This window comes from Scatophagus argus, chromosome 15 (assembly GCF_020382885.2).
Source record: "Scatophagus argus isolate fScaArg1 chromosome 15, fScaArg1.pri, whole genome shotgun sequence".
Classification (NCBI taxonomy): Eukaryota; Metazoa; Chordata; class Actinopteri; family Scatophagidae; genus Scatophagus; species Scatophagus argus.
This window is the reverse complement of record NC_058507.1, coordinates 6428196-6453846: the sequence shown is the minus strand read 5'-3', so window position 1 is coordinate 6453846 and position 25651 is coordinate 6428196. Positions and strand designations below refer to the sequence as shown.

General features: G+C 41.8%; 1 protein-coding gene across 3 annotated transcripts; it reads left to right on the top strand.

Annotated features, from left to right (window-relative positions):
• Positions 1-3881: 3881 nt before the first annotated feature.
• slc7a14a (solute carrier family 7 member 14a) lies at positions 3882-24886 on the top strand. Of its 3 annotated transcripts, none has more exons than XM_046413071.1 (10): positions 3882-4112; positions 16736-17328; positions 17706-17942; positions 19645-19862; positions 19979-20125; positions 20914-21122; positions 21208-21355; positions 21718-22213; positions 22315-22551; positions 23711-24886. In XM_046413071.1, exons 2-10 carry the CDS (start codon positions 17022-17024, stop codon positions 23998-24000), a joined length of 2289 nt encoding a protein of 762 aa, XP_046269027.1. In that variant the 5' UTR covers positions 3882-4112; positions 16736-17021; the 3' UTR covers positions 24001-24886. The 3 variants fall into 3 exon arrangements, with proteins under 3 accessions (XP_046269027.1, XP_046269029.1, XP_046269028.1); XM_046413073.1 differs by lacking the exon at positions 3882-4112 and adding an exon at positions 4165-4562; XM_046413072.1 differs by lacking the exon at positions 3882-4112 and adding an exon at positions 15968-16576.
• The last annotated feature ends 765 nt before the right edge of the window (positions 24887-25651 follow it).

The window sequence follows — 25651 nt, the reverse complement described above, 5'->3', positions numbered from 1 at the left end:
CAATAAGTGTCTGTAAACAAGCATGGACAGTGCAATAATCTGTAACATAACCTGCCGAAAGTGCCCACAATGGGTATGTGAGCATCAGTACTGGATCACGCAGCAATGGTAGAAGGTGGCCTGATCTGTTCAATCGTGCTTTCTCTTCCATCGTGTGGACGGCTGGGTGCAAGTGTATCACTTACCTGGGGAAGACAAGCAAGCCAGTGGAGGTATGTGATACTTTGGGCAATGTGCTTCTGGTAAACCCTGGGTTCTGCCATTCATGTGAATGTTACTTTGATAGGTACCACCTACCTAAACATTGTTGCTGATCCAGTACACCGTTCATGGAAATGGTATTCCCTGATGACTGTGGCCTCTTTCAGCAGGATAAATAACCCTGCCATGCTGCAAAAATGGCTCAAGAATGGTTTGATTAATGTAACAAAGCGTTCAAGGTGTTGACTTGGCTTCCAAGTTCCCCAGATCTCAATCCAATCGAGCATCTGTGCGATCTGCTGGAAAAATGAATCTGATCCATAGAGACCCCACCTGCAAACTTGCAAAACTTAAAGGATCTGCTACTGACAGCTCGGTGTCACATACCTTGAGAGGTCTATTGGAGTCCATGCCTTAACTCAATATTAGGCGGGTGGTCTTAATGCTACAGCTGATCGGCATAGTTTACTGTTTCAGGAAATGGGACATTGGTCTGACTTTATCTTTGCCAACATAATAAAGAATTTCCTCAACACTTAAAGTACTTAAGTAGTTAGGCAATTTCTATCTAACATCAGATCATTAAGCTTTTTTACTGTTACTCCTGGACTTCTCAGGCTTGTGAAACATCAGTGGTTTAATAATGGCATTTTATCTAACAAATGTTCTTTGAGAACTACTTTGAGCTCCTCTTTGCAGCCTTTTAAGATGTAGGGCTAAATTTGTTTCACCGTAGGATCAAGGATGCTGCAGTGCTGCCTGAATGTATGTAGTTTCTGCCACTGAGGGTCTCTCCAAAAAAAACAAAAAAACAAAAACAAAAAATATGGAAGCAGTGTTGGATCATGGGAGTTTTCCTCCTCATTGGTAAGCAGTCACCACTGCTGATTTAAAAATAAATAAAAAGAATTACCAAATGTGACTCAGGCAGAAATGTTAATGGATGAGGAAGTTTCATCAATGTTACTGTCAAGTTCGCCAGCTGAGAACATGAGATGCTCCTGTAACTTGAATAGAATTACGTATTTCTCTGAGCTTAAACATTGTGAGAAATGCTTGGGATAATTTCTCCATCCTGTTTTATTGTTCTGTTGTTCTATTAACTCATCGCCTTCTCACTTCTTTCACTTTATCTTTTCATCAGGCCTTTGCTCTGTTTTTTTTTGTTTGTTTGTTTTTTTTTATCTCCTCCTTCAAAATCTCCCCTTGTCTCCATCCTCCCTCCTCTGTTGTCTCCTCCCAGCGATGTGGCAGAGAGGGAGGAAGGCAACTTTCAGGAGAATGTGTTGAATAATACATGTCTCTTAGAGTGGAGCCGAGGAGGCTGACGTGGATGAAGGAGAGACCATTGAGCTGGATATAGAGTTTTGATAGCGTGTGAATATGGAGAATTTATTATGTTGAGATATGAACAGGCAGGTTACTTACAGAGTGGAAATATGACATTTGATAAATCTATTCTGATCCATGCACACAGAAGGCAAAGGTGTAGCAGCACATATTTGTTTTTGGATGCATGCATTCATAAAAGTGCAGGAAAACACATTTCTCAACACGTCAACAGTAAGTGCATTATATTGATGGTTAAACATTGTTTACATGTTGGCTTTGTGGTAAAGAATGTGTCTGTGAGTCCACTCCTGCAGGTTCAGATCTGACAGATATTAGGAGTCACTCCTGCCCTGTAGCCCAGTGACCTCATCAGACACTGCTGAATTGTGGGTAGTGACACTCGGGTCTCACTGCTGTCTCTCTGCTTAGGGCACAGTGAAAGTGAGTCATCCCTCTCTTGCTTGCACACATACATACACACACTCTCACAGAAACTCCCACACTTTACACAACAGCTGGACTGCAGGGTAGCTGACATTTTGCCGTGAAGAAAAAAACAATGAGTGTTAGCATGAAAAAAAGACAACAGTGCTGCAGCCATGATGGTATCAAACATGTCAGCGTGCCGCATTGTGGAAGCGCAGCAGGCAGAAGACAAACTTGCATTTACGCTGTACAAATTGCGCTTGTCCGTCTGCCGTGTCTCCTCGCTGCAACGAATTGACTTAAGGATAACAGTGGCCTAGTTAACAGGTCCTTGACTTCAGACAGTGGCAGACCAAACAGGCTTTTCATTTCTAGATGGTTGATTTTGTTGACTGAAATGACAAGTCTCCCTGTCATATTCAGCTCTAGCCAGCAAGGGAATTAATCAAATATTAGTTCCATGAATTGTCTGAAAATGACCTCTCTGGGTGACTTCTGGGAAAATCTTGGTTGCATTGACTTGCTACATAACATGATAAAAGACTGGCTGGAGCTGCATGCCAATAAGCAGAAAGTCAACATCCTGATGAACCATGTGGAAGACACACATTACACTTTGTAATGCAGTGTTCAGCGCTTAAGTTTCAGTATTACATAAGTAAAAATGTTATAATCAGGCTGTCATACCATTCTTACATAATGTTTTTTGGCTGCTTGGCTTATTATGCTCTACTTGTTTTGTGAGAAAAGACTGAATTTGATTAAGATGTCTTTTAATTGTGTAGCAGAGGGTATGCTTGTAGCTGAGACATGTCCTTTTATAGCCTGACGTAAAGGCAGATTCTCTCAGGTAGAAATATACTTTAGTTTTTCTGTGATGGATGAAGCGGTAAAACAAATTCACAGATGAAAACTGCAGTTGGGCCTCAAATATTAAGCCCAGTATTAAATTTATTTGTGTTTGAATCATCGCTTATGCACCGGTTATGCTAATGGTGCAAATGCAGAAACACACACGTCTTCTCTCTGTCGCACAACACAGCCGACATACATAGGCTATCTATGGCAAATAACATGGCCATCTGCTGAATATTTGATCAGAGACCAGCACAAGTTAATAATTTAGTAATGGGCCTTCAAATGACTCTCGGAGCCTCTGCCTTTGGAAATGCAGGGACGTATGCCCTCATGACATTAAGGACCAGTGTTTTGCTCCAAGACCCCCTCAAGTCATTGTCTGTGTGTAAAATGCCACATGTGTCGAAACTGTCCAATAGCAGTCTGAATTGTACATCATTATATCTGACAGACATGTCCTGTGTGACCGATGCCCTTCACTTTGCCCCAGTTAGGATGATTTCCTGCTGCAGCTCTGCGTGGCAATTTTGCAACCTATTGATTTTTCTTCTTTTTGTCACGACGTTAAAGCAATTGCCTTTGCACATTACAATGTTAAGTAGGAGACTAATGCTTCAAGTGTAATGGCAGAAGAACAAGCTGCGGTCCTTCATTTACTTGAGCCACTTTGTGAAGTCAAATGTTTTCTGGAGTTTGTAACATTGACTTTCATCAACTTTCATTTTTTTAAAATAAAAATTAAACTGTTTTAACTTTCTTCCATGTTTAAAAGTGCTACCTCTTGTAAAATATTGGCATTATGAATTCTAAATCACCTGCTGAGTATTTTACTTAATGTTACACATGACAACAAAACACAAAATAAAGCATTAATAAAACAAACCCTGCTGTTCAAAACAAGATTGATGCAGTCTGTGTAAAGAATATAAATTGCTGGGATATTGTGGGCATATTGTGGTGATAATCCCTGTGTCACGGCTATAAATCACTGGGGGGGGGGGTTGGCTGAAACGACGACATCCGGTCAGCTCTGTGTCCCCTGGCCGCGTCGAAGGCCATCAGGAAACAAACCGGATGAATAATACACCGTGTCGACGGTCACGTGTCGTGCAGCGGGCTCCTGAATAATTTAACGCTTTTTACATCATCAGCCTCACCCTCCCACCCGTCCCTTCCCTCCCTCCCTCCCGCGCTGGCTCCCGCTGATGCACCGCGCAGCCCGGAGATGCTGCTGCTGATGCTGTTGAGCGACTGCAGCATCCGACATGGGCATCCTTTAATCCGGCCGTGCCACAGTGAGTGTTTTTCCACCACTTTTCTCTTCCTCTCATATCCTCTCGTTATCTCCAACTGGATCACCCCTCCACCCCTATCCCACAGTAACATCCACCTCACTCCTCCTCCTCTTCCTCCTCGCTTTTTTGTTCTCTTCCTTTGTGCAGTTTTTTTTCCATGAGCGATGGCGCATAACGCGACAGAAACCTCGTAGATGTGATGTTTGGTGAGTGGACGGAAATGTCGGTAATTGGTCCCTTCCTGCATGTGCACCTCACCTCAGCGGTAAACGCCTTTGCGTGAGAAACAGAAAGAAAGGGAGAGTTTAGGGCGGGTGCTGTCGCTTCTCCCACCGGACTAGAGCTGCAGCAGGCTACGTTTGGAGGGTCGAGAAGAGTACAGGAAGAGACAGAGAGGCGGCGGGGACTCGACTGAAAGAGAGTGGGACGTGTAATTAAGTGTTTTTACAGGTAGGAGCACGTGTAGTTATTGCCTGTATGGGCTGCCTTTAGGTGTGTCAGGGCTGGAAGGGAGCAACAAAGGTGCCATAATAAAACTTACTGTCTCTATGCGTATGGGGGGGGGCTTCACTGTTGTCAGTGCTCACTCTAAATTGGAATTTGTATGATGAATGATCATATGCTGAAATAAGCTTTTTTGTTTGTTTGTTTTGCAAAGAATGAACACAAAGATTAATTTTTCACAAACCTTTTTTTATGGCACACAACCTGCTCTGTCAAGCAAAAACGTCTGTCTGTCTATCTATCTATCTGTCTATCTATCCATCTATACATCGCCCCACATAAACGTGCTGTGGCGCTAGATGTGTGTGTTTGTCTATGTGGGGACGAGAGCACTCAGACACTGAAAGCCTCAAGCTGTGGAACTGGGCTAATCCCTAATGACATGGCCAGATCACCATCACTCCCTCTCTCTATCTGCCACAAGGTCTCATCTCTTTTTTTTCCCTCTCTTTCTCTCCTTAATTCTTTTATTTTTCCCCTCCTCCTTCGTACTCCTTTGTGATGGTGTGCTGTCCGTGGTGCTGAAAACAGCCGTCAGCAGGTCAGCCTGCTAATGTGTTCAAGTTTGATGGCCCTGTCAGTGCTCAACAGGTGCCTGTTACTTACTGTGAGAGACAGCTGCACAGAGAGCCGATTTCAGTTTTAATTCAATTACTTTTACATGAATGTTGTGTTGGTATGATAAAGCAAAAATGAACGAATGAAATGGCATGTTCACTACACACGAAGTGATTAAATTGACAAAATAGAATTATTGTTGGCATATTATTAAAACATCATAGGCAATTTATGACCTTAGCTAAAACATTAAGCCACTTTTTCATGCTGGGTCCACTTTGCATTTTAATATAATTTGTTTAGTGTAGATAACAAGAAATACAAAGAGGTGAATGCTGCTTTAGTTTTGAAAAAAACAAGCATTTGGTAGAGGTTAAATTCTAGTCATCCCTCAATATAGCATTATGAAACAAACCAGGCATAGGTCCTACAGTTTAATGAAGAGATCAGCGAGAAGGCAAAACGGGAAGAAGAAAAACATGATGATGATGATGGGGTGAGTGAAAACAACAACAACAAGAAGTCAAACCAGAAGATTATATAACTGACGAATATAGCAACTGCAGTTTGTCTTCCTGCATATTCCTCACACATACTCACAGCCCTGAAGACATCCAGGTCTCACATCCGAGGATTCAGTCACATGTCAGGGCACAACACAAACAGCCTGAGGTGTGGTGACTTAGGCAGCGTTTGCTTTCTTTTTCGTTTCTCTTTTTTTACATCTGTAGAATATAGATTGTGGACAGCCAACAGGAAGTAAGGGAGAAAGATTCAACAGAGGTCCTTAGCCGAATTTGAACCAGTGAATGGTCAGTGTCATAACCCCTAAGCCCTGGTGGCATCCCTGAAGAACACAATCTTGAATATTCAGGCTTTTTTTTATTTTGCACACACATATACAAACTAAAAATGCTCCTTCAAAGTAGGATTACTAAGATGTTTTAATGCTTTGAGACTACTTAAACATGCAGTATTGCTTGTTTGTTTGTTTGGTTTTTGTTTTTCGGCAACATGACAACAGCTGAAACAAATTTTGAAGACAATGATGACAGTAATTTAAACTGTTGAGGTGAGCTTGTTGGCACCAAGTTCACCAGCTCCTGAGGAAAATGCTTGGCTCTTTAGCTGCTAAAAGCTCCACTGTTGTCATCAGCTCACGTGTAGCTGTGTCTTTGTGCTGCGTGGTGCCAAGCAGGTGGTGTGCAGTGGATTTTCTTATTATAAAAATATTGATTGCTTAAAGTCACAAGCCATAATAGTGAAGAAAAGGCTCAAATCCACAGAGTAGCTGTAAATTCTGGGTTTTATGATAATGCTACTTCTCTCACATTCATCTTTATTAGAGTTAATGGATGCTGAGAAAAAGCTTTTGTGTGTGTGTGTGTTAACACAAGACTGATGCTAGAGAAATAAATGGTCATGTTTATGCCTGTTTGGAATAATCACAGAAGAATTATTACTTTATGGCAACTTTACATTCATTGATGTCATTATTAAACTACTGCGTGTGTATGACTCATGCAAGAAAAAAAATGTACACACCAACATAAAACCATGAGCCTTTATAGTTATGAATGACTGACTGCCCCCTGCCACCCCTTCTCCATTGGATGATGCTCAGCACTGACGTCAGTGAACCTCCCTGTTGCAAAAGGTTAATATAATCAGAACCTCACACACATGCACACATTGTCTTCTTGTTTGTCTCTGTCTGTCTGCAGCACAGACACACACACACACACTCCTCTGGTTACTGGCTCAACATGCACTAAAGCGGGAGAAAACAGAATTCTTTTTAAAGAGCAGTTGATTACCACGCATGGGTCAGCTAATACCTGTAATGTTTCTTCTCTTGCCTGTTAAGCATGAAAAGCCATTGATGTCACTAACAAAACCAACATGTTCAGCTGTAGGTTTGCTTTAGTTTTCAAAACTCAAAGGCTTCCATTGTTCAAAGGAACCGTTACACTAGCTGACAAAGAGATTCTGTTGCAATGAGAAGCACGGTCAGTCATTTTGCAGATGAACAATTTAGTTCCATTCTGTAAAACTGTAAAGAAATCATTGCTTGCCTTAAAGGCTTTGCCCCAATTATCCTCCATAAGAGGCCTCTTTCTTCTCCTCTCACTGTTGCCCCCTGAAAAAGACATCAGGACAGTGGAAGCTTGCACAAACCTTCTCGGCATGCAGAATTTAACATGATGTATTATTTTTGTCAAGGCACCACTGGACTGTGTGTGCAAAAACTGGTGGAAGGCAACAAACCTTATGAAATTAAACCACATAAATAGTCATCAGTGTGACAGGAGAGGATGAAATCAAACTGCTATCATCATGTCTATGAGATCACTGTGAAACCTGACCAAAGGCACATAAAATCGTATTTTCGTATGCTTTCACTGAGACAAAATGCATTTGTCTGGTGCTGGTTTCTGCACCACTTTGATGTATTTAAAAGCAGTGAACCCACTTTAAGATTTGTTATCGTGAGAATATGAGGGCAGATGGAAAACACAGTTCAATCTTACAAACCTGCAGCTTTTACATGTAATCGACAATAGATACTATGAGGTTCTCCGCTTTTCACAAAACAAGGTAACTAGGACGCCACTTTTTAACTCTTACTAATATAAAGGTACATAGGAGATTTGAGAATGACTCCTAGATTGGCAACTGAGTTCAAATATTAAAGAAAAAGACTCTGAATAGGCACAAAGTGAACTTGAGATAACACTTCATTTATCAGTGTCAGTCTGAATATCAGACTACAATATATGCCTGCATTACAGACAACTCAATCCACTTAAAGACTATGAGAAATGCCCACCGAACGGCCATTAGCACCTCACCATTAACTCTCACACCCTATGAGACAAAGGAAAAAGAAAAGCACAGGCTCTTATGATGCTGATGGTGTTTTTGGTCTTCTTGGTGATGCTAGGCTTTAAAGTCAAAGTTGGACTGAAAAACTTGTTGGTGGACGAACACCAACATGAGTTCAGGCAGTTTTATCCATTTGGTTGCCATGATAAAACACGCCACGGCCAGCCTCTCAGAAGAGACAGAGAAAAAAGAAAACACGGAAACAAAGCCAGTCAGAGAGCAAAGGGGAGGAAATACACTTGAGAGTGTAGAGAGGGTAACGGGTGAAAGTGGAATCGATGAAGTAAAAAGGACCATCAACTGTCAGCAGACTGTTTGAACATAGTGAGTAGTTCACACAACAGTTGCCTGCGCTGTAGGAGAAAGACAGGGAGGATAAGCTGGGAGAAACAAGAGCAGAAATGCAGAGGTTAGACAAAGTGACAGCAATGAAATAGATTGTACGTGTAATGGTGGATGACAAATACATTTTTCTCAAGTCTGTGTAAACCCAAGACTCATGGGTAGTGATTCCTCTATCATCAAAGGCCAGAAAAGATATATTTTTGTCCAATGATACTATATAAAACTCTCATAGATACTACAGGACAACACTGCCCAGGAGCTGAGGATGGGGATTAGCAAATCAGACTGATGATGACAATATTGTGGGAGGAAAATATCTTTAGGCAACCACTGGCAATATTTCCCTTCTCCATTATCTCCAATCACCAATATTTCATGAAAGTGGAGTTACTCATCAAAGGATTAGCAGGGTATGCCTGAAGTCTGCAACCAGGATCAAAGAGCCATCCTTGTTTTATTTTTACATGGGTTTTGTACACCGGCATCATGTGAGTCTACAACTGAGATCTAGTCTCCGGTGTGTGGAATGACCCTGTTGTTTTTCAGAGCTTCAGGCCACGTAGACAGAGATGTCAGTGATATGGCTGGTTAGCCAGGGAGCCAGAGGGAGTGACACCATTGCTTTTATTTATCTTGCAGTCCAGAGCCAGACTGCTTTAAGCTTCAGGCTCCCACTGTGCTGCATTAGGGCAAGATAGATGGGGATGAGGCAGGCCAAATACGGAGAGAACCAAGATTGCTGACAGGTCAATCATGCAGAGTAACTTGTCTGCGGCCTGGCACCAGTGCCAGCAGTTTCCACCTTAGAAACATTTGACAGATAAGAATGACGCAACTCAAGCAGAGAGAAAACTGCAACATGTCTGTTTACTCTATGTTTGAGCTTAATGGTCAAAATCTAAAGTGAATCAGAATCATCAGCAAGCCAGAATATGGGCCAATCCATCAGTAAATGAGCAAACTGGTCAGACAGCCAGCTGAGTGAAGCAGATCCAGGGACATCCCTGTTTGTGTTTGTCAAGTAGCAGTTCCAATAATGGCGATCAACACATTACACTAAATGGTTTGGAATTTAAAGCATGCTGAATAGTATGCAAGCAGTTAATCAGTTAAAATAATAATAATAACGAATATTATCTGCTGGCAGATGATTTATGATTATTTGCACATTCACCCATCAGCCACAACATTTGCACCACCACCATTAGCATCAGTACCACCTGCTTGATATTTTGTAGACCACCTTTGTGCTGATCTGTCATAGGACGGGACACAGGACCTCTGGGGGTATTTTGGTGGTCATCAGCATTGGAATGTTGGATCCTTTGGGTCCTGTGCGTTGAAGGTGGATTCGGCTTATATACCAGCTTATCCCGCAGATTTTTGATCAGGTGGAGATCTGGGGAGTCTGCGGGCTGTTGTTGTGGTCCTTGAGACATTCCTGAGGGGTGGGGGGGGGCTGCTGCTGACAGGCAAGCAAGAACACAACCATAACACAGTCCAACTGTAATAAATGGCTCTAACTTCTGGCTATTAACTTCTGTGAGAACAGAATATACTATAGCTATACAATATGTGATAACAGTGTAAACCAAATATAAATATGTGTTTAACTGGCTGAAACACTGTAAATAAAAGTTATACCAAGTCATAATTTCCTGGTCTAATGGCACCTTGCAAGGCCATTGCTTTACAACTTCCTGGTTTACTCTTTAACGGATGGCTGCATGTTTGTCCCCACCAGCCTCATCATTCAACAATGTTAAGGCGAGCAGAAAATTGACATGTGTACATGTGAATCCGACAGTCATGGTCGGATTAGGACCTTCACCCACCCCAAGGGATTACATCCCAAAGAGCCCACAATAGGGTTCTTTGCTTGTGTGGACCAGTGTGTTTCATTTACTCTACTGTCCGTGGTTACAATAGCATACATATTTTAGAACAATTTTTAAAAATTCCATGTGCAGTCATTTTCACAAAAGAAAGATGAGTGCTGAAGTTGAATCTATGTAATATACACCTTTTATCTACTCTTTATGAAGCTCCTATCGGTCAATAAACCGATCATGGCTCTCCAGAGGGAGCATGTGTCGATCAATTAGTGTAATCAGTGTTTTCTTTCCCTTTGCACAGGAGGAGGGCATACTGGCATGCTGGGCATATAGGAGACACTCTGTTGGTTGGTTCAGCCATATAGATATTCTGACGTTGGTACATTCAACAAATAATCCATCAGCAAATCAGTCAGGCAGCCTGCTCAGTGAAACTGATGGGAACATCACAGTTCTTATTTAAACAGTTGAGACAGACAAGGATAGGTGAAGTGTGACTGATGAGTCCGGTGATGAAAGCTAAGTGACGGGCGGCAATTTCTCTTTTGTGTCAAATGAGGAATCGGACTGATTAGGCTTGTCAGATCAAGATACTGTGGCCAGTCAGCCAAGGCACCAAATCAGCCAGCCAGTCAGTCACCGAAGTCAGTCAAGCATAAGAAAATGACTTAAGGACCCTACACTGTATATCCAATTACTGCTGATATCTGTAAGACTCCTCAACAGTATCTCACTCATGTTTGGTTTTCTGCGTCGTACATTTGTTGTTCTGGAAGAAATGACAAAAGCCTAAAAGATCTAATCAAGTTGGTTTCATACAGAACAGTACTACCTTTAACAATAAGGCCTAACAAAATGGAAGTAGCTGTAATTAAATGGGCATTCATATATTACCAGTCATATTGATTGATGGCAATACATTAGAGTGTTCAAGAAATTAGACTGTAGACTGCATGGTGCTCTAAGCACTGCTTTGTAACCCTCCATAGAGGCTTGCCTCATAAATCTCAACACTGAGAGGCACTGAAGTAGAGCCGTGCACACAAACATGAATTATGCACATTCTTGCTCTCTTTTCTATCCGTCTGTCTGTGTCTGTCTGTCCGTCTGTGCCTTAAATGAACTTTTCGTTGACAAAACGGAATGATGCGTTTGCAAGTGTTAGGGACAGAGTGAGACTGAGGCCAAACCAAGAAAACAAATTGGCAAAGCAAGATAGATTTCCCTTACTCAGGTATTCCACTGAACGATGATGAGTTAGCTCCTTCCTGTTCTGTCTGTGGGCCATGAGAATGGGATCAGGGCCACATGCCAGATTTGGATTATGTAGGGGGCCCGGGCCATGGAAAACGCAGGCCAGTTGCCAGTTTGGTTTTGAGTGAGTCGGAGAAGCTCTCAGCCTTATTAAGCCAGTGCAGCTCTTACTGTAAAGGCAAAGAGAGCTCAATCAGGTTATTCATCTAGTATTTCAGACGCAGGCAGGGGCGGACACAGAGACAGGCTTAGTCACGGCTGATTAAACACAAGGATGGATGTTCTGACAGCTCTCTTATCTGGAGAGGAAACACAGTAATGTTAAGATGCTAGAGGTGTCGGTGATAATTATAATGATGGGGATTCTGCTATTGATCTTTAAACAGCAGCACTCTTAGTCAGAGCAGATAATGTGTGTTTGTATCGTGGAATAATACTGGAGATGATCTGTTTCGAAATTGTATTGCACTGCTTGTCGGTGTGAAACAGGGCTGCTGTAAACACAACAGCAGTGCAACGCACACACGCTGGGAAATGACAGTAATTTTGCAAACCTTTTCCTTGCTCGCAGCTTTGCTTTATTTCGTGTATTTTTCTCGCTCTGTGCTGTTTCGTTCACATAAACACGTATAATTCCATTCTCATCTAATGATATGGCAAAAGCATGTTTTTTAAAAAAAACAAAACAAAGATCTAAAATTTATTGCCTGCACCCACACTACATTAAATAATTCAGTAGCTAGCGTCCTCACTGGTTTTTTGGTCTGTCCTTTGTATAAAAGCTCAGACTAACACTGCTGCTGTTCCTGCCATCCTCTCAGAGTCTAGTCATGGTGCATCAGGCAGATGATTTTTGTTTTTTTGGTTTAATTTTTTAGTATTGCATATATTAACCCTACAGATTAATGTGTGTGCATTTTGGGAAGTTAAGAGTTTGCGGTAACAAAAAGCTTTAAGAAATATTTTTGACATTTTGGGAAATACGCTCACTTGCTTTCTTGCAGAGTTAGATGAGAATATGAGAACTAATTTGTTATGGGGCTGAAGCCAGAGGCTAATTATTCAGTCCAAACAGCAATATGAAAATCGACGGACATTTGGCAAACTTATCAGGAAGACCTACGAGCATCTTTTGTTGTGGCTCTGACTGACTGCTGTCAGCTAACACTTGCTGTGAGCCAGTGTTAAATATTAGCCCATAAAGGGTAGCATAGCCTGTTAAACAAAGCTGGAATAACAAAACCATATCAATTTGTTTTGCTGTATTTTATTGAATAGTTGCCAAGCACAATAACTTAACTGAGTCTCTGCTGATCATCTGGAGAGGGGACAGTGATTAAACGACTCAAGAACCTTGGACAGAGCCAACAAAGCTGTTTACCCCCTGCTTCCAGTCTTTATGGAGCGCTAAGCTAATTGCCTCCATGCTTCAACTCCATGGTGGTATTGATCCTGTAATATAACTCTCAACAAGACAGCAAAGCGTATTCTCCAAAATGTCCAAGTGTAATTAAAGAGCTATCTGCTCTCTCTGCACTGCAATAGTACTGTGAACTGGAGAGCATGCAAATGAATGAAATGTTCTACCTTAATTATCTAATCTGGGATCAATTCATATCGCCGCAGCTCTATGCTGCTACTTTGTCCATGCTGTCACATAAGCCTCAGTTTCTACAAAGATTAAATGCTCTTAGACAAACCTTTATTACAGGGAGGTCTGTTAACTCTGCAGACTGCAGTCAGCTTTCAGCACCGAGCTGTTGGACACCTGCTGCCATGGTGCTTTGTGCAGCTTAGTTTTGTTGATCTGCGACTGTTCAAATACCTTAAACTCGATACGGGGCAGGTGGTGGTCACTGTCAAGGAAACCGTCTAGAGAAAATGAAATTATTATTAACGTGTAACATGTAACAGCGATTTGATTTGTGATATGTAGTAATGGAAGGCTTTTTGCATGTGTGTTTCTGTGTGTGTGTGTGTAGAAGTTAATACATATACATCCCATAAACACAGCAATCTCAAACAGGACCTATTTTGACCCAAGATGGTGCTTGTTTGAGCAAATGTTTGAGTTTTGCTGAGTGTGATTGGATACGTGCATAGATAACAAGGTCTCCAATTAAAACTGTTTGGGTCTGTCTGCCCATATACACACACACACACACACACACACACACACACACGAACTCACACACACACGAACACACACACACACACACGAACTCACACACACACGAACTCACACACACACACACTCACACACACACACAGACACACACATACAAATTTACTGGCAAAGCCCAACCAGAAAATTGAAATTTGGTGATCTAATGAAAACAGATTTGCTGTTTCTCAGTCTGCTCATCCTTTAATCCTTATCGGTTCTTTTCCTGTCTTCCTCACCACACATGCATTTTTGTCTTGTTAGTTTTTAGAAGAGATAGTCGATTTCTTATTAAAGGTCAATATCAGGGTCATTTGAAGTCGTGCACAGCACAACAAGCTGTCATGAGAGACACAAGTCAACTGTGTAATTATCTATGATGTGCTATGTGTTTCGTGTCAGTAGTTCTGATCAGAATCCGAATCAGAATTCCTTTATTTATCCCCGAGGGGAAAATGTTTTAAGCGGTGAACTAAAGAACTAACTAACAACCCACTGTATAATTTAACTTATAATTTAATTTCCTTTCAGATTAATATGTGAAAACATCGAATTATGCTGCTAAATTAAACAGAAGCAGACTCCCTAGTATCGACTGAATGAATAAAACGCTCTTTTTTTTGGTTGTTTGCAGCAGTTAATCTAACTGGCCTTCTTGATGAAGCGCATCGTCGACATGCTGCGTTTTAATTTGAAAGACATTTTGACTCGTGAAAAGCAGGAAAAGCACAGGTGGAACTCGTAATGCTAATGATGGACGCATTCCATTTTTGTCAGCCAGTTCACAGACTCATGTATTATGCATGCTCACTTGCTGAAGTGCCTCACAGGGACACTTAATGGAATGGAGCCCTTGTTAATGTTGTCATATACACCTGTGCTCTTCCAGCTTTGAACAACAAAATGTCATAGAAAGACTCTGTAATTTGGAAGGAGAATCATGAGTCTTATGTGAATCAATTTTTTCCCCTGCTCCTTACTTTTGATGAAGCTTTATATTTTGACCTATTGTGACCCTATAGCCAATTGGACCAACTCTGTTACGTCCATGCAGCTGAGTGGACAACACATCCTCTGCCATACATGTGAATTACAGTTTGTATCCATTTTGAGTCTTCTCCAGCTTCCCTTCTACTAGTACATTGTAGCTTGATTTCATTACAGTATAACCATGATACCTTTGAGTTGGCCTTGTGATAGGTTAAGCACCTGACGCTCCCCATCACACACACACACACAAAATCACCTTTTTTGTCCCCCTCCACATGCTCGTACTCCCACTAAGTGCAGCGGCAGCAGCAGCTCCAACCTACTCTGGTTAAACAGCTGGGTAATTGCAGCCATCATTTGTGCGAGTGGCTCATATTATAGCTGAGAGGTATTGTGAGTGTGTGTTTGTTCAGTAACTTGTGCTTGTTGTTCAAAGTGGATGAATGGTTAAGTGTTGGTTCACTGCTGTTAGAGGGAGAGAGAAAGAGAAGTAGAGGGAGGTGGACTGTGCTACAATGGATGCCTATAACAGCTCTCTTTTCAACAGCGTCTCCTGTTGCACTGTTACTCCTATGACATCAGAGACATTGTTGAAAAGCTTTAGAAATTCTAATAAAGTCTCCGCTGTTTCAGTGCGTTCTGTTGTTGTTAAAACACAATACATAATTGCTTGCGCTGTAATTGTTCTCCCCTAAAAATGACCACATTTTAATTTAACTGCCCGCTTAAATTCGTCCTCAGCAACGTTTGTTTGCCAGAAATGTGTTGCTTGCACATTTTTGACACACAAGGCATTTTCAGTTTAATTTTCTATAATTTGAAGGTGACAAGATCTTTTCCGAACACACACAAACATTTAATTGCCTTGCGTTGTAGCTACAGCAGAATTATACACAAGCATGGAAGAATTATTCAGATCCTTTATTTAAATAAAAGCAGCAAAACAATAATGCATTCAAAATCTTTTAGTAAAGTAAAAGCACAGTAGTGTTAGCAGCACCTAAATTATCAGAACAAATAGTTGGCATTGCTCAGATTACTAATGGATAACTTATACTGATTATACTATTAATTCTTAATTATACTAATGCTACTACTATACTTAGTAGTGTGTACTTTGGTAACTCATTAAAACTGAGCTACTTTGAATGATGTCTTCTATGGTGTAATGTATAATTATGTGTGAGTTTTGGGTGAATTTAAGGCCCGAAAGTTTAATTAAAATTACATAAATATTTAAAATAACATCCGAGTAAAATTTCTGACTTCAAGTTCAGTCTTTATCTGGTTCACTGAAGTTATTCCCTGGCTATTTAACATTTTATTTACATATTTTTACAGTGACTTTTTCCCCCCCCCACACCAATTAGTTGCAAGCTTGTTTTAGTGATAGGGAAATTACCAGGTCATTGAACGCTAATTGGTTGTCATTTTCTTTTTAGATGGACAAACTATGCTCTAATTATTGTGTAATTTCCAAAGAAACTAGTAATTATGGTTGTCAGTAAGTGCAGTGACGAACAGAGCTTAATATTTCTCTCTGAAAAGCAATGGGGAAAAAAAGGCAGGAAGGAGCAGAAAATGGATAAACTAAAAGTAAATGACAAGTACCTTGAACATACAGAGCATAACTGGGCCACTGATTCTTCTTTCTTCATCTGTTAGGTGAGCAGGACATGAATTGTGATAATTAATCACATTTTAATGCTAACAGCTCTGTTAACATGACAGCATGACAGCTCTGTTTGAGTCTGTATAGGAAGTTTACTCAGTTTGGTGTAGGGGTTCAGTGGAGTCACATGAGCATGTGCGTATGATTACTCGTTTTGCTTTCTCTCATGTTAGCTTCCACTGCTGTCACTAATGAGCTTGGCTACTATAGCAACGGTGCTGCAGGGAGAGGCCTGCTAATTGGCTTCCTCATTCAGGTACGCTTCATTTGTGGACAAATGTGTAAAGAATCTCCACCGCTGGGCTCCTGTGTCTTGGAGAGCGTACTGGAAAATAAGCATTGTGTCAAAAGAATGAGAGGAGGCAATGTGCTGTGATATGCTGCAAAAATAAATCATTCCACCTTTGTTTTTCAGATAACTTTCTCTCTCACCATGTGGGGAAAAAACAAGTTGGCATTTTGCTAAACCAGGACAAGAGAGTTGAGCTAACAGAGGCAAAGGCACCAAGACAAAATCAGATCTTCTGAATCTTCTCACATTTTTTGGATAAGGATTAATTCCTCTTTCAAAGTGCTGTACATGATTGTTTTCATCAGAAACCAGTAACTGCACTAAGGACAACATATCAAAGAAAGAACTTCTCACTCTTCTTTCTGAAACTCTTCCCTTTGACTCTGAGCTTTGACCTTTAGCTCTCAGTATGAGCAGTCTGGTAGGGAAGCTGGACCCTCGAAGGGTTCAGTGGGCCTCGACATGGAACACCTTTGCCTCCCGCGTCCTGAGAACCAAGCCGGTGGAATCCATGTTGGATTCTGCCATGTCGGGCACCAGCTCACATGGGACCAGGCTGGCGCGGGTTTTATCTACAGTGGATCTGGTATCGCTGGGTGTGGGAAGCTGCGTCGGGACAGGGATGTATGTGGTCTCAGGGCTGGTCGCCAAGGAGATGGCTGGTCCAGGGGTCATTGTGTCCTTCATTATCGCCGCTGTGGCCTCCATACTGTCAGGTGAGACTGGAGCAAAGACACATACACACATACATTTTTTTTCCTGCTCCTACTGTCTCTTTAACACACACACACACACACACACACACATTGGGCTTACTATATCATAATGGCCACAGTATAAGGGTTTTTGACACTCATCACCATTACGCTGATGTGATTTATATGAAAAGCCTTTTAATAATCATGCAACTAGAACAAGGGCAAAGACATTACGCGGGTGAAGCTATAATCTAAAAGGCAGTAAAGGGATGCCTTTTATGTCCTTAATGTTAATACCAGTACCTTCATTTCAGCCCTTCACTTGGATAATAATGCAGTCATGTCTCTGATATGTGTGTATGAACGTCTGAATCTCTGTTGGTCTCTGTAAACAGGTGTGTGTTATGCAGAATTTGGTGTGCGCGTGCCTAAAACCACTGGTTCGGCCTACACGTACAGCTACGTGACTGTGGGCGAGTGCGTGGCGTTTTTCATCGGCTGGAACTTAATTCTGGAGTACCTGATTGGGACCGCGGCGGGGGCATCAGCTCTCAGCAGCATGGCGGACTCACTGGCCAATCACAGCATCAGCAACTTTATGATTTCACACATCGGAACGCTCAATGGCCTGGGTGAGTGGGCAAGGACAGCTGTAGTTTTATTATGGTTATTGCACATTTTACTTTCAGAATTTGGATTTAAGTGAAGATTGTAATTTGTATGCATTTCTGGAGTCGGTGATACATTAGAGGTAGTTGAGAAGCTCTGCTGATAGAAAGTGAAGTGAGTAAAACAACTAAGAAAATGTAATATTTGCTTTGTTTTTCATGCTGGGAGTAGAAAAAGCTAATCCATAACAAATACAATAAATGGGCAATAGTTTAGAGCTAACATGATGCGTTTCTTTTTACTTGTTTTACATGTTTTTGAGGGTAATTGGAGTCTTTTTACCCCATTTTTACAGTCTACAGCTCATATCAGATAAGGTCTATCATCAGTATCTCAGTGAACTGTCAAACAAGGATTGCTTTAAAAACTAAAGACATATTCATATCCTTTTTTCTGCAAGAGGGTTAACTTTGAATCACCTCTGTTCTTACATTTGTGGTTTAACTTTCAATTTCTCCCGCTGTACCGGCTTGCACATATGCTATGACAGCTGTGCCAATCTGTTGAGCCAAAGAAGCAGATTTACTTATTTTTGCTGTCATTCATGACGCTTTCAATAATGTTTGTCCCCAGCGTCATGAATTCTCCTCCTTCTTCTCAATATGTAACAGAAACACAATATCATCTGAATCCCAGGAGAGATTTTGAACAATGCTGGCTCGATGGGCTGATGTATTTGAATCAGAGTACATAATTAAAAACAAAAAACTAACATGATGTGGGAAATCTATTTGCTATTTTGTTGCTTATCTTTGAAATCATGTCAGCAACTTGTACTTCTGAATGATTCATGCGGCACAGTTTTCCAGCTCATAAAGCGTACCATGAGGAGATTGCCTGCTAATCTGGTGTAATAGTATAGCCGCCGTGTGTGCCAGCTGTGTCTATCTGGGTGACACCGCCCTGACAGTCTCTTCCTGTTAGACACCGACAAAGCGGTGGTCACGGTCACATGATAAGCAGCATGACCAGCTGTTCCACGACATAATGGAAAGTTAATGTTTCCTTTTCCTGTTGGGGAAAAACAGCTGTTTCTTCACACCGGGAAAGTGTGGAATTTAGCTCAAAAATAACTCTCATTAGTTTCTGTGTGTGGCCAGTGTGTATTTATAAAGACTGAGTACCTGTACATGAATTTACCTGACAAATATTTTTGTAAATATAAATGTATTTCCAATTCTTAGAAAATCCCTTTTGGTGTTTGAGCAGATTTTGTTTCAGATGGCCTGATGATTAACTTTTAAATATCAAACTTTGTTATCATCAATGTGTCCTTGATAGAATTGATTAATGGTCTACTTAGATGAGCTTGAAAGACCTTTCTTAACTTTGGAAAAACTTTCAAAACATGGTCTAACTTTGTTGTGTCTGAAGCTTTCACTGCCTTCCCCAGAATTTGCTCAAACACCTAAATCTTCTCTTTGATAACTGAGCAGTTACATTTCCTGAGGAAAGCCACAAAATGTTGTTGACAGCAATGGAAACAAACGAGTTAGAACGTCTGTTGAGGTTCCTTTTGTTCTATTTTGAACCTCAACTACAGATCAATGGCCAGCTTAGGCTTTTGAAAGAACATTTGCATCACCCACCATCAACACCAAGGTGCTTGGATGCCAACTGTAACGTGTGTGTGAATGTACACTAATCCTAACCCTCACCTTTCAGGTAAAGGGGAGCAGTCGTACCCGGACCTGCTGGCGCTGCTGATAGCACTGCTGGTGACAGTGATAGTGGCTTTGGGAGTGAAGAACTCTGTGGGCTTCAACAATGTGCTGAATGTCATCAACCTCATAGTTTGGGTGTTCATGATGATCGCCGGGCTGTTTTTCGTCAATGGAGAGAACTGGGACGAGGGGAGGTTCCTGCCCTTTGGCTGGTCAGGGGTATGCACACACATGCTAAATTACAAATAAGCAAATTTAAAAAACAGTTGAAAAGCAAACGTGCTGGTAGATTAATACTCTCTCTACTTCTGTTCTTTTGTTTCTTCTCACTCCAGGTGATGCAGGGAGCAGCCACCTGTTTCTACGCCTTCATTGGATTTGACATCATCGCAACAACAGGAGAGGAGGCCAAGAGTCCAAACACGTCCATCCCGTACGCCATCACTGCCTCGCTCATCACCTGCCTCACTGCATACGTCTCCGTGAGTTACCCTGACCGTTTTCGTGAACACTACATGTTTCATTTGTTTCGCTTCATTGGCATTTCAAAGGTGATGGCATTCAAGAATTCAAAACATTTCATCATAAGATGTCAGGACAGCAACTAAGCAATTTTCAGAATGGATTTAGTAATGAGGGAAGCCTACAAAATAAATGCTTTATTTCACACATAAATATGATCACGCTGATTGTGGGAAGATTGTAGACTATAATTAATAATTAAAACATTTAGAAACGAAGGGGCAAAAAGTAATTCAATGTGATCATTGAGCAAAACGTTCAGTTCATGTGTTGGCCATTTTGTTTGCACTATTTTGTGACATGATCCTTTTTTTATGCTGCATCCACTTGATTTTTTAGGATTATTTACCTTCACGTGCTGCCTTGAGCTTTACTTTCGAGTTCTTCTCAGGGTATTTGTCTTATAGAATGATGGAAAGAAATATCAAGATTCTTCTCCCTGCACTCCAGCTGCGTGGGTGTGTGTCTAATCTCTGATCTTTAGCTTGCACAGCCAACCAGATTTCTGACTTTGACACTTTTATACTGGATGGTTGTTGCTATGTGTGTTGTGTAACAGCAGCCTATAGGGAAGGAGAATTTTTGTTGGCATCACCGTGTGACCTAAGATTGCATCAACTTCAAAACTTTGAAGTTTCTCCACATCACTTCTGTCTGGTGCTACAAAGCCTGATTTCTAAACCTCTTTTAATTTCTGTTTTTCATTGATTGTACTCCCTCTGTTTTTATCCAACTTTCTCCCATCCAGGTTTCTGTGATCCTGACCCTGATGGTACCGTACAATGAGATCGATGCAGATGCCCCACTCATGGAGATGTTTGCCATGCATGGCTGTATGTTTGCGAAGTATATTGTGGCTGTGGGTTCCATAGCAGGACTCACTGTATCTCTCCTGGGGTCCCTGTTCCCCATGCCCAGGGTCATTTATGCCATGGCAGGGGACGGTCTGCTGTTTAAGTAAGTTCACACAGCTATTTAGTATTCTCAATTCAAATGACCTGCATAACCGCGTCTAATTCTGCTCATTGTCGTGTGTGTTTAGGTTCTTGGCCAATGTGTCTTCCTACACCGAGACCCCTGCTGTGGCCTGTGTGGTGTCTGGTTTTCTGGCTGCCCTGCTGTCCCTCCTAGTCAGCCTGAGAGACCTCATAGAGATGATGTCCATAGGTACCCTGTTGGCCTATACCCTGGTGAGTGGTGGATAATGATGATGGCAACTATATCCCTTGACCTTAAGAACACTTGAATGTAACTGGCTCACTATATTTAGCTCGCTGTGTGACAAAGATTGCCACGGTGTAGAGCATATACAATAGAAACAAACACATCCAACTGTGATGTCATTAAATGAACACAGAAAAATGTGATTTCACAGTGGACTGAGCACAAACGATAATGACTTTATGTCACTAGTGCTCTACAGTCTTTTCTGATAGAATCTAATTGCTGATGGGTATTTGTGATTAGTAGAAGACAAGCACCTTTTGTAAAAATGGGGTCAAGTTTTTCTGCATTTTAAAATAAACAAATTGTTTTCCTTCCTGGTCTGCAGGTAAGCCTGTGTGTGCTCCTTTTGCGTTACCAACCAGAGGGCGACATCCACGGCTTTGTGAACTTCCTCTCTGAGGAACAGAACAACAAGAGGAAGGAAGGTGTTCTGGCTGAGTGTGAGAAAGACGCCTGCTCACCAACCAGTGAAGCTGATGAGTATGGAGGTCCGCCCACAAACACCTGTGGAGCCAAAAACCTGCCGTCACTGGGTGACAACGAGATGCTGATAGGCAAACCAGATAAAAACGCTTACACTGCAAGCCACCCAAATTATGGTACAGTGGACATGACCACCGGCATTGAAGCAGAAGAGTCAGAGGGTGGGATGTCCCGGCGGTTGAAGAAACTCATTGGACCACGCTACTACACCTTAAGGATCAGATTGGGCCTCCCAGGGAAGATGGACAGGCCAACTCCTGCCACAGGGAAGACAGTCACTGTGTGTGTGCTGCTCCTCTTTATCTTCCTCTTCGCTTTCTGCTCCTTCATCATTTTTGGTGAGAACACATTGAACAAAAAGTTAGATGGGAATTTGTAGTTTAGTATAACTATTGATTAACTGTGTCTGTCCTTCTCTCTCGTTTTCATCTCTACCCAGGATCGAGCTGTATTGCAGAGGGTCACTGGTGGGCTTTGCTCCTGTTAGTCTTCTTCATTATACTCATTGCCCTGCTTATCATCATCATCCTCCAGCAGCCAGAGAACCCCAAGCGGCTGCCCTACATGGCACCCTGTGTGCCCTTCGTACCTGCTTCAGCCATGCTAGTCAACATCTACCTCATGCTTAAACTGTCTGCCATTACCTGGATACGGTTTTCAATCTGGTGCTTCGTGGGTAAGTAGCCGCTTCGATGAATGATAGTTTGTCTTGCATTTAGGCTTTGCGTCTTTTATTGACAGATTTTAAGATAGGATTTATGTCATTTGTCATCCTGGACAGATGGGAACTGACAATGTTTTGACAAACAATAGAGTGATAAATTTCAGTTTTCTTGAGATGACTCATTTTTCATTGGCTCAGTGAGCCAGTATAATCTGGAGCATGTCTCACTTACTCGCTTTGCTTGTTTTTTTAAGGATGAGCAAGGAAGTCTCATCTCACTTGTATTTCCTGCCTCAGTTGTATCTGTCTGCCCATCTGTATCTGGATGTCTATTGTGTGTATGTCTGAAATGCTCTTACCATGTACTTCCAGTCACCGTTTTTGCAGTTTTTAGTGTTAAGACAGAAATAAGGCAGACTGGCATCCAACAGAGCTGTCTTTGTTGGTATACAACACGGGTGGACATCTGTGTATTTTTTTACAGCATGAGTAGGATTACTGTACTCTTCTGACTCACCCAGAGTGGGATGACTAGTTTTTAAGGTGTTAGAGAGTTTACCATACTCTCTGTACTTTTTAAATTTGTTATTAAGCTCTTAAAATAGTGCTGTAAGCTGCAACAGTATATACATGCACTATGTGGGCAAAAAAATTGGGACACCTGACAATTGCACCAAAGGGACTTTAATGACATCACATTCTGAATACACAGACAGTTTTGCCGCTATAACAGCTTCCACGCCTCTCAGGAGGCTTTCCACAACACTTTGGAGTGTTTCTGTGGGAACTGTTGCCTATTCATGCAGCAGGGCATTTGTGAGGTCAGACACTGACGAAAAGGCCTGGCTTGCTATCTGCATTCCAATTCATCCCAAAGGTGTTGGATCAGGCTGAGGTCAGGGCTCTGTGTGGGCCAGTCAAGTTCTTCCACACCAGACTCATCCAACCATGTCTTTATGGAGCTTTGCTTTGTGCACTGGGGCACAGTCATGCTGGAATAGAAAAGGGCCTTCAACAAACTGTTACCTCAAAGTTGGAAGCATAGCATTGTTCAAAATGTCTTGGTATGCTTGGTATACCACACCTGAGTTCAATAATAACTGTGTCCCAATACGTTTGTCTGTATAGTGTATGTGTACAAATATTGACATTTGTCCGTTTGTCTCTTCAGGTGTGCTCATCTACTTTGGCTATGGCATGTGGAATAGCACCCTGGAGATCACAGCCAGAGAGAACGAGGTGCACGCGTCCACCTACCAGCGCTACGATCAAGGTGTGGACGAAGGTTTCTGCGGCTTCGACGATGATTTCTACCCACCTACCACTGACCCCTGGGGTGCGTCGTCGGGGCTCACCCCGCCCCCTGATGCAAAACCTGAGAGTGGCGGGTCCCCATCAAAAGGTGGAGGCAGGACCATTGCCAATCACGGCCTGGCAGAGGAGGATCCCATGGATTTCTGAAGGGACTGATTTCTGTTATCCTGAATGTACTGCCTTGTCTGCTGCCTGGGGAGAGGGAGGGGAACAGTAAAGTGAGTGCATGAATGTATGTGTGAGTGTGTGTGCATGCCTGCATGTGTGTGTGTTTTGATTTGTGTGTCTAACCCTTGGGCTAGAGAGTTTCTTGGCAGAGGAACGGCTCTTCATTCACCATTCACCTAACCATGCTTGGCTCCTCGGCTCGCAGCAGCAAATGTGTGTCAAGGTCACAAGTGTCTTGTCACAGTCACTTGTTATTCACTTACTGGAATCCACATCCCACAAACGAAAGGTAGGATAGGAAAGTGCGGACGTAGCAAAAGATAAAAAAAATAATGTGACTTACTGACACATTCTGTACCGAACAATCAGTTAGCTGTTAATATGTGAGAATTTACGGGATACAGGAGAGGAGAGGGTGATGAGTGAAGGACAGATGAATCAGCACCTCTCTTCCTGTTTCAGCATAGGCTGTCAGGAAATTTAGATGACAACATGCCAAACCCAGGCTATTTCCTATGTACAGGTCTAACTTTCGTTACTGGCTTTATGTTCAGTTAAAAGGAAAACAGTTACCAATGCTATCAAAAACACAAAAAAGAAGTTCTTAAAAAGATGCTTTCTGTCTAACTTTAAATCTTTTCCCCTGACACTTAATATCTAGCCCAAGGGATTCAGGACAGGACTGGGAAGAGGGCGTCGATGTTTTCTGTCACAAATAGTACTTGGACTTTGCTTGCAATAGTGCCTTCACCTACTGTCTACTGTATGTGTACGTGCGTTTCTGATTATGTTTGTTTTTCTACTTTAATTTTGCCTGTGTATGTGTGAGGGTGTATGTGCAATCAAACTTCACCTTTTACCTTGATTCTCGTGTCTGTGTGTGTAGATATGAGCTGTGTGCTTCAGGTTGTTTGACTCTCTCTGTGTGTGTGTGTGTGTGAGTATTTGTTTCGTTTTGTTCTTCCCACTCCTTTCCCCGTCATGAAGCTTAAAATCAATCCACTAGCAACAAAGCAGTTCATGGTGCGTTATAACACATGCTTGTCAGCTCATCAGTGTACCCACCAAGAGGAGAGAGTAGACGACATAACAGAAAAAGGGAACAGATTGAATCCTAATTGAAAACCTGCATGGTCTATTGTGATGAATGTCATATTTTGTGCTCAGTCTTTTCTGTGCGCTTGTGTCTGTCGATGCAGTTCTTGATGGTTACTGGGGTTAGGAAGGAATACATTTTCAGTTCATTCATCTCAGGAAATGGGTTTACCTTATAATTTGTATCTTTTCTCCTTGAGAAGAAAACAGAGAGGAGCTGGGCCAAAAAGGCCGAAGGCTTGTTTTTTTTTTGTTTTTTTTGTATTTTGAATTCAAGATGCCTCTTTCAGCCATTAATGATGAATAGAGTTGTCCCAATACTGTCACGTGATTCTCACATAAGTCAACCTAAAGGTCCAAATGACATATCAATGTGAACACTGTGGAGGATCATTTTTAAAGAGAGAAACATGTTGCAACCTCCCTCCCTCTTATGATAGTTTTCATCCAGTCTCTGACTGGAAAGGATTGTAAATACATTTGAGTTTTACGTCGAGTGAACTGAAACTTAATCCCTCGTCTTCTATCTCTCACC